The following is a 12,629-nucleotide window of genomic DNA, read 5'->3' on the forward strand; positions in this document are numbered from 1 at the left end:
GGAGGGCCTGTACTGGTTGCTTTTTAAAGCATCCAAACTACAAGCAACCATATTCCATTAACAAAGACCATTGTAGGTAAAATCCTCCCGTGTAAACACATTGCTAGGACCTAGAAATCAAGGTAATGTAACGGCATATTTTGGAAGAAGTGAAGTTGATATGGAATAAAAAAATGCTCTCTCAGAGACATATTTGAAAATTTCTCAAGAGAAATCGCTGTGGAGGAATGTCACTCTAGGCACAGATTTGTTAATCAGAACGATCATAGGAAAAAACAGGACAAAGTACTTCTAATGTTGTAGCCACCTTACCTTAACTTCAACTTTTAAAATGTGTGCAATGTGAAGTAAGTTATGTAAATCTTAAGTAAAATTACATTTTATTTAGAAGAGGTGCTTTCTTTCTGCCTTCAAGATTTAATAAATTTTGAAATGTAAAACACTGGAATACATAACTGATAATTACTATTTGGGTGCCTTTTAAATCTCCATTTGCACAACGGTGTGGTGGACTATGGACAATTTGCTGGTGGGTACAGTATACTACGGTGGAAATACCTCCAAGGTATCCCCATATTATTACCTTAATTAAAAAAAAAAAAACAAACTTTAAAGCCCTCCCTGGTGGCACAATGGGTTAAAAGTGCAGCACTAAGAACCTGGCAGCAGCCATTTCAGCATAGGTTCGATCCCCCACAAGGGAGCTGACCCACATGGCGCGGCAGACCTCTCCTGTCTGCCCGCTGTTTCCCTCAGCAATGTATTTTGTTGATCTGCCTGCACTGCTCCCCACTCTGTCTCTGGTGAATCCTCTCACCACCCCTGCAACTCTGGTCTATACCCTAGGTCTGTATGCATAAATAAATAAATCTTTAAAAAAAAAACAAACTTAAAGAAAGGTGTTCTAAAAAACACCTTTTAATTAAAAAAATAAAAATCTCTCCATTGATGCCGCTCCTACAACCTTTCTTCCTACGAGTCACCTGATTTCTAGAGGTAGGTTTTCTTCAAAGGTGGACATTCAACACCACAGTTTCATAACCACAAAATCAGTATTATTCTTTTTCTTTCTAGAAGCAACACAATATCTCCCAGTGAGAAAGTATTGAAAAAAAAAATCTTGGCAAAAATCACCCCTTTTAGAATAGCTTTGGAAAGATGTACGGAGATACTAGAGACTTTTGTTTTGCCCCGAGACCCTTACCTTCATTTTCTGTATTGGCTGGCACAGAGTCGACCCCAAAAGGATGCCAGGGCTGGAGGTCGTCCAGGCTGAACTCTCCGTTCACAGGCAGAAGCTCCACGGTGGTCTTCGTCTCGGTCAGGGATGGCATGAGCGCATCGTTCCCATAACTGATTCTCGGTTCACTGATCATGTTGGCCAACACATCATCTGAGTAGTTTTGTTCTTTCTGAAGCAGCTCATCTAAACAAAACAAAGCCATGTCCTTGGTGAGGATCACAAGGGCCACAAGAGCCGCAACAGCCAACCTGTCCCACGTGCCAGGATAGCCTTGAACTGCTTGACCTGTAGGATCTATTTATTGGGATGCAGGAGGGATGGAATCACCATCTTACAGAGGTGAGAACTGTGGCACCTGCTCTTAAGCTACGTTCCCACGGTCACAGCTGCAAGTGCTGGGGTGGGATTTGAGCCCACGGGTGAGCAGATGCTCCCAGAGCTGAAAGACCTCAGAGCTAGAACACCACTTCCTCCAGTGACAGAGAATTTCTAACGAACAACATGCTTTGGTGAGGGCTTCATAGCCACACACACGAACAATTTCTTTCAAATCCAAGGACATAGACAGCACATTCCTGGTCTTTCCTCCAATACGTCTAAGGATAAGAAAAGTAGTACAGGGGGCCGCCTTCTCCTTTCTGGCACAGTTCTCCCGGTTTTGTTTGAACAGGCCTGCTTTTTGCAAAAGCTCCCCTGGTGTTGTACGATCTGGATTCTGAGGCAACTGAGAGACCATGCCTTGGCCGCTCGAGGAGTGGCCTCTGCAGCTGTGAAGCTCTGCCCTAGCCTTGTCTTCTATGGGCTGACTGCCCCTACCTCACGCCATATCTCTGGATCTCACTCAACTCTCCTGCCTTTCTCTGCTGTTTCTCTTTTCCAAAGAATGCCATCGGTTTTTACCACTTTATAAAACTCATTGAACACAATCAACTTTATGGAAAATAACTGATTTGTATGAAGTTCTTTGAGTGTGATGAAAATGCCCAATTACATATATTATTATTGAAAATATGTTTACCAGAAAAGAGAGCTTGAAACAGAACCCAATATCAAATGCAGCTAGGCTTTAAAACCACGGTATCGCAAGATTCACAAATCTCATTAGGTTGCCAAAGATGCACCAAGGTTTTTATGTGTGATGTATTTTTTAAAATTTGAGAGCCATAAAGAGCATGAATGCTATTAATAATATTAATCAGAATAAATCATTTTCTAATCAGACCTCTGTCAAGAGTTTACTACATTAGATATTTCAAACCAGTCATTAGTTACTATGATTGCTACAGAAGATAAAACCAGGATTTAAATTTGATCTGCAACATTTTACTATCCTTTACATTTTAAATTGACCAACTTTTTTTTTCTGAAAAATTAAAATTCTGTTCAAATATATCTATTAAATCAATTTGACAGAATAGCATTACAGCATATGATTAATATCCTTCCATGGAGTCAGCTTTATTGCAAGATACTTTCAATGATGAAATCCCAAGCAAATCAGTCCTTCATAAGTCTAATTTGAGTTATGATAAAATATCCGCCCATGGTGGCACTATTCTAAAATTCAATATGTGATGTCTGCAATGACCTTTCCAAACAGATAAAATGTCCCCCATTAGATTTCTTCTAATATTTTCATGTCTTACAGAGTCACAGGTAATGGCTAATAACTTAGCCAGAGTCTGCCTTAATAAATCAAATGGGCATTTCTGTTGTATAAATCTTATGCTTTGACTGTTAAGCACTTACAATACGAAAGAGCAATTCTTCTGGAATAATTACTGGTGCCTAAAGGTTCATCTGGAGAGAGGATAACCTCTGTCAGCATCACCCACTCACCGGTGCCATGTTGTTCTTAGCAACCACATTTACCATCAATTAACCTCCTTCTCTATCTGGAAACTTTTTCTGTGTCTTGCACACACAGGTCTGAGTTCTCTGTGAGCTCTCTGAGTAACCTTTCGTGTGGCTTTTCCTAATCGCTTCATACCTAGTATCTTCTTGTATTCCTCTTGCTATTTACTATCTCCCATTCACTCTTGAGATCCTAAGAATCTCCTACTTTGGACAAATCTGAAAAGTACTTCCTCAGCTTTGACTTCTCCTACCCACTCTAGTTTACATATTTCTAAGTTTGCTGGGTCAATGAATTTAATTAGATCTTCCACACATTTTAGTATACACAAAAGAAAAGCATGACTCTTTTTGAAACAGTTCTCTTGGTTCTCTATTCTGTTTTCTTATGACAGAACCATTCTCCAGCCATAGGTCTGAAGTACACCTCTGTGTTTCTTCTCCCATACTTTATTACTAACAACTCCCTTCTACTTCCATTTCTGGATAGTCTTACTTCTCATTCCTGCTTCTCACTATTAGTCTTCCTTGTTAAAAAAAAAACATTGGTTTTTTCTTTTTTTTTTTTTGGCCTGGATCACTGTGATGGCCTGCTCTAGACTTTATCCCTCTCTATCCCCATATCTTTATTCTGATTCTGAGACATGGTTCCTCCCCATTGTAGTGACTTTTGTTTTTTACTGAATTAATGCCAAATTATTTCACTAGATGCTTAAGTCCCACTTTATCTTTCCAGCTGTGAGGCTCATACCTGCTTACTGTACACACTTGTGATGTATGATTTATAAGAAGTACATATCTGGTCTTCCACACACAGTGTCTTTGGCTATGTTAACGAGGCAACTTGGAGAATGATTTTAGGCTTACCTAAGGATGTGGTCTGGCCGTGGGATTAGAGGTGGAACTTTCTAGCACATAAGCCAAAACCAAGAGGGAGTTGTAGGAGTCTAGTCTACAGCCAGCCAGCCAGCCAGCCAGTCAGTCAGTCAGTCAGTCAGTCAGTCAGTCAGAAGCACAGGTGACAACCTCGCGTCTGAAGTGAGGAGAGGGGCAGTTTTGTAGCACTCTTTCAACCTACAGGGTTGATGTTCTCCCTAGGTAGACAGTGTCACAACTGAGTTGAATTGTTGGACATCCAGCTGATGAGGAAGAATCACTAGGCCTGGAGAAAGACATCCACACAAGTGTGACAGAAGTACATTTGTCAGACTGAGCATCTTGGGGAGTCCCCTGCCAGGACCATGCATTCCCACAAGGTACCTTGGTTCTCTGCTCCGGTTGCCTACATTATCTAGATTAATAAACTCAAAGCCCCCTTCTTTACATGTCCTCTCAACAACTCTATGATGAGGGCATTGTCTTTATAGGCCAAGAAACTGAGGCTGGGAGATGTGATCCAATGTCTTCAAGAGTCCATGGCCAGTGTGCATAGGTGCTGAAACCCAAGTCCTGGAGTACATGATACAAACCTCCTTCACTGAACTCATGCTCTAAAGTCTCAGGGTCCCAGGAGGAACCTCTATTAGCCTCAAATACCATCGGATTGTGCTTTCACAGAGTAAATAGTGTGTAACATGTTTTGAGTCATACAGATGCCATCTTGTCTTCAACAGCCTCTGACTCAGCACTTGTGTCTGACATGAGAAATACACATTTGGAATTAATGCCGATCCTGAGAATACCCCCCAGCTTTCTATCTGGAGACTTTTGCCCGCCCACTGGGGACAGATGGATGGGTTTAGGAAGTAATACAAAAGCTTTCACAACAAACTGTGACTTAATCTCGGACCCTTTCCCTGACTGATCCTCTAATTCCCCTCCGTTCTGAACCCAGTGGTATACCCGTTGGCTGGTCTACACCTTGGGGTGGGCCTGAATCGTATTGTCTATTCTCAAATAAAACCCTCATCATATTGCAGCCTGATCATTTCTCTTGAATTGATGGGAGAAACCACGCCTTATGAGCACAAGAGCCCCACAATATCTTCTATTTTTATGGACTTGGCCCCCCCGGTTTCAACACCAGCAGCCCCAGTGGGGAGGCTAATGCCTTGGCCCCCTGAAGCAGGCATTTCCCAGGCATGGGAGCTGGAGGGAATCTTGTTCCCGTTTCAGCCCAAGGTGCTAAAAGAAAGTAGAGCAGTAAAAATCTTGTATCTGTACCTCATAAAATATCCAGGGCATTTAGATTGAGATAAATGGTGTCATCCTCTTTTTTTTTATCTTTTATATTTCTGGGAAGAAATTTCTTCCAAATGGCCACTAAAATGTTGAGGCCTGTGATGGTTAATTTTCCAAGTTTATTATATTCATTTTTGGAAAATGAAAGTGAGCATCAAATATTCACGAAATGTTATATTTTTTGCATAGTGAAAAGCACTTATGCTTTCTTTGGCGGGGGGGGGGGAGAGATGGGGGTAAACAAAATAACAGAATTTCACATTCCTGTCTCAGTTGAATACAGGACATTTAGAAAGAACCACCTCTGTTTATCTCATTTGGAAGACTGAGGTGAGGTGGTTTTTAGGGGGTGGTCAAGGAGGGCGCAAAGGATGGTCAATTTTATGACCATAAAAGGTCCCAACAGTCAACTACCTGTGACATTATTAAGGGTTGAGGATTCGACCAATGGCTAACGCCACTGGCACTGGGCATTTCTGCCTGGAATTAAAAAAGAAAAACCCAAGTCACATGGGGTCATTTCCTTGCTCCTTCTGAGTGGGACTTTATCTCTGAATTCTATGGTGCGACTAATCACCCAGAAACCACATTTCTACTATGTTGGTGGCCCTGATGGATGATCTTATTATCTGAATTAATTTAATATTTTATTACACTGCTTTGATGGCCAATAATGGGGATTTCCAGAGCTTTTAAGCATCTCCATTTGCCAACAGCTGTATTAAACCAAGACACTCGAGGCTTGTTCCCTTCTAAGTCTCTCCTTTTTCCTTAAAAGCTATTTGTTATTGCCACAAATTGCAGCAGTTACCTCCAGAGTCAAGAATTATCTCCTGTAATACCTAAGCACATGAGCTTTGGAGTTAAAAATGAAAATGTTTAATTGAGTTCAATCCTGGTAATATTTAATCTACAGTTTAAACAGCAATAGAGAATTTATTTCAAATATTAAACAGACAAGGAGCCAGACCTCTCACCTTGCCTTTTTAAAAATGCCTTGAGGATGTATATTAGACATACCGATAGTAAAAAGGGGAGAAAGAACCCCAAATCTCACTTAGTTCTCATGGAAAACATTTTACCTTATTTATCTTTTATTTTATTTTTTTTTTAAAGATTTATTTATTTATTCATACAGAACTGGGGTACAGGCCAGAGGCTCAGGGGGCGGCGAGAGGCTTCACCAGAGACAGAGTGGGGAGCAGAACAGGCAGATCGACGAAGTACACTGCTGAGGGGAGCAGCGGGCGGGTCAGGAGAGGTCTGGCTCGCCATGTGGTCTCCTCCGGGGCAGGTGGCAGGCGGGAATCGAACTCATGCGGAAGTGGCTTCAGACTCTCAGTGCTGTACTTTAACCCGCTGCGCCACCAGGGAGGGCCTATCTTTTATTTTTTAAAAGACATTTATTTATTTATGATTACAAGAACTGGGGTACAGACCAGAGATGCGAGGGGTGAGAGGATTTACCAGAGACAAGAGTGGGGAGCACTCTGGAAATACACTGCTGAGGGGAGCAGTGGGGGAGACAGGGGGTTCTGCTGTGCCATGTGGATCAGCTCCCTGCCAGGGATGGAACTCATGCTGTAGCAGCTGTGGCTAGCTTCACAGTGCTGTGCTTTAACCCACTGAAATATTTTAAAGACAACAACATCGTAAGAGACCCTATAAGTGAGGGAATATTTTGAGAGTAGCCATGAGGGCTCTTTAGGAGAGAAACGACTTCAGAAAAGGACTGCTGAATGGGGAACTCACGGATTCGAGATAATTCCTTTCTTTTAATTATTAATCCACTAGTTAAACTCCTTCTGAAAATTTAATGGCCACATTTTAGGTTTCAAGAAAATAAAGTCTACAGACAGACATTCAATCAGTTCTCTTTTACAAGCTTCAGTCGACTTATTGAATAAACCTCTTGCACACACTAAATACATTTGAGATGGGGAGGAAAATTTCCTTCAAGCACAGGAGATTCAACCGCAGTCTTTCCCACTAAAAACCACACACATCATATGTCTGATTTGGAGATTGGTGTGAACACAAGGTCTCCTAGGTCTGCTGGGTTTTCTTTTGTGTAATATCAAACCTGAATTGCTATTATTTTTTTCTATTTTCTAATTCTTCTGGTGCCCAGTGGATAAAAATAAGCTTATCTGCAGCCTCTCCTTCAAAGAGAAGTTTCCTTTCAGCCTCATCTAACCAGGGATTCCAAACAACTAATCGTTATCTTTCTAATAACCATCTTTAGTGATGCATCTGAAAGGAGACAGGAGCACATTTCTGTCCCGTGCAATCCTCACTCCCTTCAATGGCCACAGCAGCACTGGAAGTCTTTGTTAAAGGGATGTAATCTTTCACCATCAAGAAGCGCCACTGGCCCTCCCTGGTGGCGCAACAGGTTAAAGCACAGCACTGTGAAGCTGGCCGTGGCCACTTCGGTGCAAGTTTGATCCCCACATGGTGGGGTGACCCACATGGTGCAGACCTCTCCTGACCCGCCCCCGCTGCTCCCCTTAGCAGTGTACTTTTGTCAGTCAGCCTGTTCTGCTCCCCACTCTGTCCCCTGCACCACTGGCCTGTACCACAGCCTTGTATGTGCAAATTAATAAATAAATCTTAAAAAAAAAAAATCTGCATTCATCCATTCGAGGTATTTTGCCCTCATCAGGACTATGAGCTCAGAGTTAATTGTGTGCTGTCAGTGCTGTTTCACAGAGTAAATGACGCCAGGGCCTCTGAGTCTCCAAGTCTTGCTTGCTTCACCCGCAGGAACAGAGGACACACAGTGCATGCAAGTCCTTCACTTTGAGTGCTCGATCTCTTCTCTGGTTACAGGGGTGTCTCTTGGGAGCTGGTGAGGGACACAGACTCGGCCCCCACCCCGGGCTAGGGAGTCAGAATCCAGGTACCAGTGTGATGCCCACTGTCACTTACACTTGTCACCCAATGTCACTGTGGCCACTCAATGGCCTCATTATCCCCTTCAAGAAAGACAAACAAGCCTCGAAACAAAACAGAACACTGAACTTATTATGAGAGATGAGTGTGGCTGAGAAGCAGCACTGCCAGAGGAAACCTGACTCCTAAACCGCCAAGACATATTTTTCAGACCTTGTCCTCTGCCTTCTTTGGGGTCTCCGGCAAACCCTGCCGAGCCAGAAGGACAAGAGAGGAAAGGACAGGCAGGGCTTTCCTTCCAAACCCTTAGTCAGACAGGAAGTCTCACGGCATCTCACGGCATCCGGTGCTGAGTAGTGTGCAGGAAATGGCTGACGTTATCCAGACTCTGGGAAAGGAATGCACAGTGGTGGGGCACGGGGACACCACTCCTGCCCGCCTTGCTGAGATGGGCCCCGGCCAGGCAGGACACTCTTTTTTAAAAAGACATTATTTATTTATTTATTTACACAAGAACTGGGGTGTGGACTAGAGGTGTGGAGAGGGTGTGTGAGAGGATTCCCCAGAGAAAGAGTGGGGAGCAGAGCAGGCAGATCTACTGAAACACACTGCAGAGGGGAGCAGCAGGGAGACAGGGTAGGTCTGCTGCGCTGTGTGGGTCACCTCCCTGGCCTGGGATTGAACTCAGGTCACAGTGGCTGTGGAGAGCTTGGCAGCACTTAGTTCAATGGAACAGATGCTGCTTGGAGAGCTGCTTTGGTGGAGACCCCATGTTGTTCTCCAAGGGGTTCTTACCAGTGGCCAGGATGTGCTGACCGACGAAGGCCACATGTGGCTACCTTACAACACAGATTGTGTCTTGTAGGACAACTGCACAACGTGAGATCAACTCTACTAACTACACCTCCACTCTGAGGTTTTTTTTTATACCCATTAGTTCATCTGATAGCTCCAGTGGGATTTTCACCTCTACTGACAGTTGAGCAAACTGTGACATCCATGTTGAGAAATACGCTCAACTGAGCATGTGATTTGGACCAAGTACTCTGATTCCAAGCACTCCCTTCTCCATAGTCCACAAAACATCCCATTTTATGGATGACAAGTTCGTTCACTTTGATTAGTATTAACTATTATAGAAATATATCACAAGCATCCTGTTTTGACTAGATTTTGAAAGATTGATAGATTTGAAAGGGATGACGTTGACGGCATCTTTCTTTCTTAGGAAGAAACTATGGTGTGATGTCAGAGCCTGGCTGAGGGTCAAGGGCTCCTCTTGGAGAGCAGAGCTCGAGAGCCAGCTGGTTTCAGCTGCCCACCCACCCACGGGCCTGCCTCTTGGGGAGCAGTCCCTCCCAAAATCCATTTCCTCTTTCCTAGATGCTCTTTTCTCAGAAAGGCTGACGTGAATTTGGCAGCCATGGGAATCGTCAATTAGTTTTCTCCAGTTGTGAGTCAAATTTAAAATAATTCATATTCCTCTGTCTTTTGAGTTGTTTTAATGATAAACAGTAGGTTGATTTCTGTACCTCCAATATTCCTTTCTCAATACTGAGGTGAGCTTTGGCCCACATGGTCTTATATCCCAATCTGGAGAGAAAATACCAACATTTTATAGCAAAATAATGCTGTTCTACAAATCTAGTTTTCACTCTGACCTCCAGAAAATTGGGTCAGTCTTATGATTTTTCAGGCACACTATCCAGCTTGAAGATCTCTGTATGAAAATCCAATTCTCTGTCTAAAACTAGGGTTGCTTTTTTAGGAGTTCGGTGGACACCGATTTTCAACGGAGCATGTTTTGTCCAGTTAACAGTGACAATCAGTCCCTGGGAGCAACCACATGACACATGTGAGCAGATTCTTCATGGCAAGTGACATTTTCCTGAAGGATCATTTGTCTGGAGTAAGAATGAGGGTCGGGAGGCATTCCCTTTTCAGTGAAGACAGATTTCCTTTTGACTTTCCTACGGCATAGATCAAACGACTCAGACCTACAACGCCATCAGTCGGAAGCCAGATAAAAGTCAGACTGCCTGGCCTCTAAAAACAGATTAAAGACTTCCTCCTTCGTGTTAACTTGAAGAACTTTTCCGCCAAGGCCCTGATCCTACTTCCAATTACATCGAGATTCTTGGCCTTGCTTGGGTAGCTGGGTTACCCCAATGAGAAATCACCCAAGGAGAAAAATCTTCCGGTATTTAGACTAAAGCTCAAGTTTATATGTTCACAGAAATAATCTCCAGGGGTATGCTATGCTGAATTTATCATTCTCATATATAAATAAATGCCCTAAAAAACTCTGACTTTGTTTTGAGCAAACACAGAATGAAGAGAGTACAGCAAACAGGTCTGCAAGATAATTAAAACAAAATATATATATAATATTTTCAGCACTTTAATTATATTCAGATAAAAGTTCACGACCATGGCGGTGAAACAGCAGTGCCAACTTTAGCCTGAAACTGTCTGGATGTTTCCCTCTTGGTTAATATTTGCTGAAACTGGGACATCCCTGGTAGCCTAGGGATTAAGTCTCAGCACTACCACTGTGATGGCGACAGCCTGAGTTCAATCCCTCGCCGGGGAGCTGACTCACATGGTGCAGCAGACCTCTAGAGTCTTACTGCTCCCCACTCTGTCTCTGATGAATCCTCTCACCCCCTGCACCTCTGGTGTATGTCCCCATATCTTCTACCAAAAAAACAAAAAACAAAAAACAAACAAACAAACAAAAAAACCAGGCCCTCCCTGGTGGCACAGCGGGTTAAAGCACAGCACTGAGAAACTAAAAGCCACTTCCACATGAGTTCGATTCCCGCCTGCCACCTGCCCCGGAGGAGACCACATGGCGAGCCAGACCTCTCCTGACCCGCCCGCTGCTCCCCTCAGCAGTGTACTTCATCGATCTGCCTGTGCTGCTTCCCACTCTGTCTCTGGTGAAGCCTCTCGCCGTCCCTGAGCCTCTGACCTGTACCCTAGTTCTGTATGCACAAATAAATAAATCTTAAAAAAAAAAAAAACAACCTTACAATAAAGGAGTAATTAAAAGAAAAAAAAAAAAGATTTGCTGAAACCACACCTATGGCTCAAGTACACATAAGATACCTCACATTTGCAAACGAAAATGAAAATGCTAGGATTTCCATGTTGACAGGTCTTAAACATAAATCGGTGGTTTCATATGGCCTTTCACACAGGAAACAGCTGTCACTCCACATGCCAGGAGAGAGTGGCTGTGCGGGGCAGCAGAGTGTACTTTCTGGCTGAGTAACAGGACTCCGAAAGTAATTAGGAGGATGTGGACTTCTCTTTGAACTTGTCTTTAGAACCTAACCCGTTGCCAAGGCTAGGCCTTCTCTGTGACTCCTCCTCTCTCTGCAAAATGGCACCAGGTGGCAGCAATTACATGTCATATAAACCCAGTGCAAACACTGCAGGAAACATCACAAACAGCAATAATTTACTTGCGGTCCACCAGAGATAACCAAGGGCAATATACTTTTAAAAATAGTTTTATCCTTTACAGAACTGATGATTTCATCTCTTCCTATCATCAGTTTATTATCCAATGTTATGTCTGTGGTTGTAAGAATAGATTCTGAGAAGTTACAGAGGTCTACCCTGGGAATTAGGTGACTGAGTTTGAGGACATAAGAGACACAGAATCGCAAAGATGAGGGTTTTTCTAGCTTCATGCTACCATTAGTTATTTTTCTTAGTTCTTATTATTTTAAAGATTTATTTTGTTTACTTATGCATACGAAGGTTGGGGTATAGGCCAGAGGTAGGTGTGTGTGTGGTGAGATGATTCCCCAGAGACAGAGTGGGGAGCTGGATGGGCAAATCTACTGAAATACACTGCTGAGGGGAGCAGTGGGCGAGTCAGGAGAGGTCTGCCGCGCCATGTGGGTCAGCTCCCTGGCTGGGTACTGAACTAGTGCTACAGTGGCTGGTGACTGATAGTGTCGGGACTTTACCCCTTGCGCCACCAGGTAAGGCCCTCAGTCTCAGTTTTCTTAACAAAACCTGAAAACCAGCTTTCATTTCAAATGTGATCTAAAGAGTTACCAATTCAGCATCAGCTATTTCTACTGTTTCCTTTGGAAAGAATCAGATTAAAAAATGGAACTTTTTCTGTATCTACTGTATTAAAAATACTCTTTTAAAAATACACAATTAGGGCCCTCCCTGGTGGCGCAGAGGGTTAAAGTACAGCACTGAGAAGCTAAAGCCACTTCTGCATGAGTTCAATTCCCGCCTGCCCCGGAGGAGACAGCGTGGCGTGGCAGACCTCTTCTGACCTGACCTGCCCGCGGCTCCCCTCAGCAGTGTACTTGGTTGATCTGCCTGTTCTGCTCCCCACTCTGTCTCTCTCTGGTGAAGCCTCTTGCCACCCTGCACCTCTGGCCTGTACCCCAGTTCTGTATGCATAAATAAATAAATCTTAAAA

General features: G+C 43.4%; 1 protein-coding gene across 1 annotated transcript in view; it reads right to left on the minus strand.

Annotated features, from left to right (window-relative positions):
* APP (amyloid beta (A4) precursor protein) overlaps nt 1–12,629 on the minus strand; it is a 193,128-nt gene that overhangs the window by 25,971 nt on the left and 154,528 nt on the right. Inside the window, exon 17 of the mRNA XM_012730693.1 lies at nt 1,205–1,426. Coding sequence (XP_012586147.1) covers nt 1,205–1,426 — 222 coding nt within the window. The remainder of the gene's footprint in view (nt 1–1,204; nt 1,427–12,629) is intronic.

Source organism: Condylura cristata, unplaced genomic scaffold, assembly GCF_000260355.1.
Source record: "Condylura cristata isolate star-nosed mole 26May11 unplaced genomic scaffold, ConCri1.0 scaffold00003, whole genome shotgun sequence".
NCBI lineage: Eukaryota > Metazoa > Chordata > Mammalia > Eulipotyphla > Talpidae > Condylura > Condylura cristata.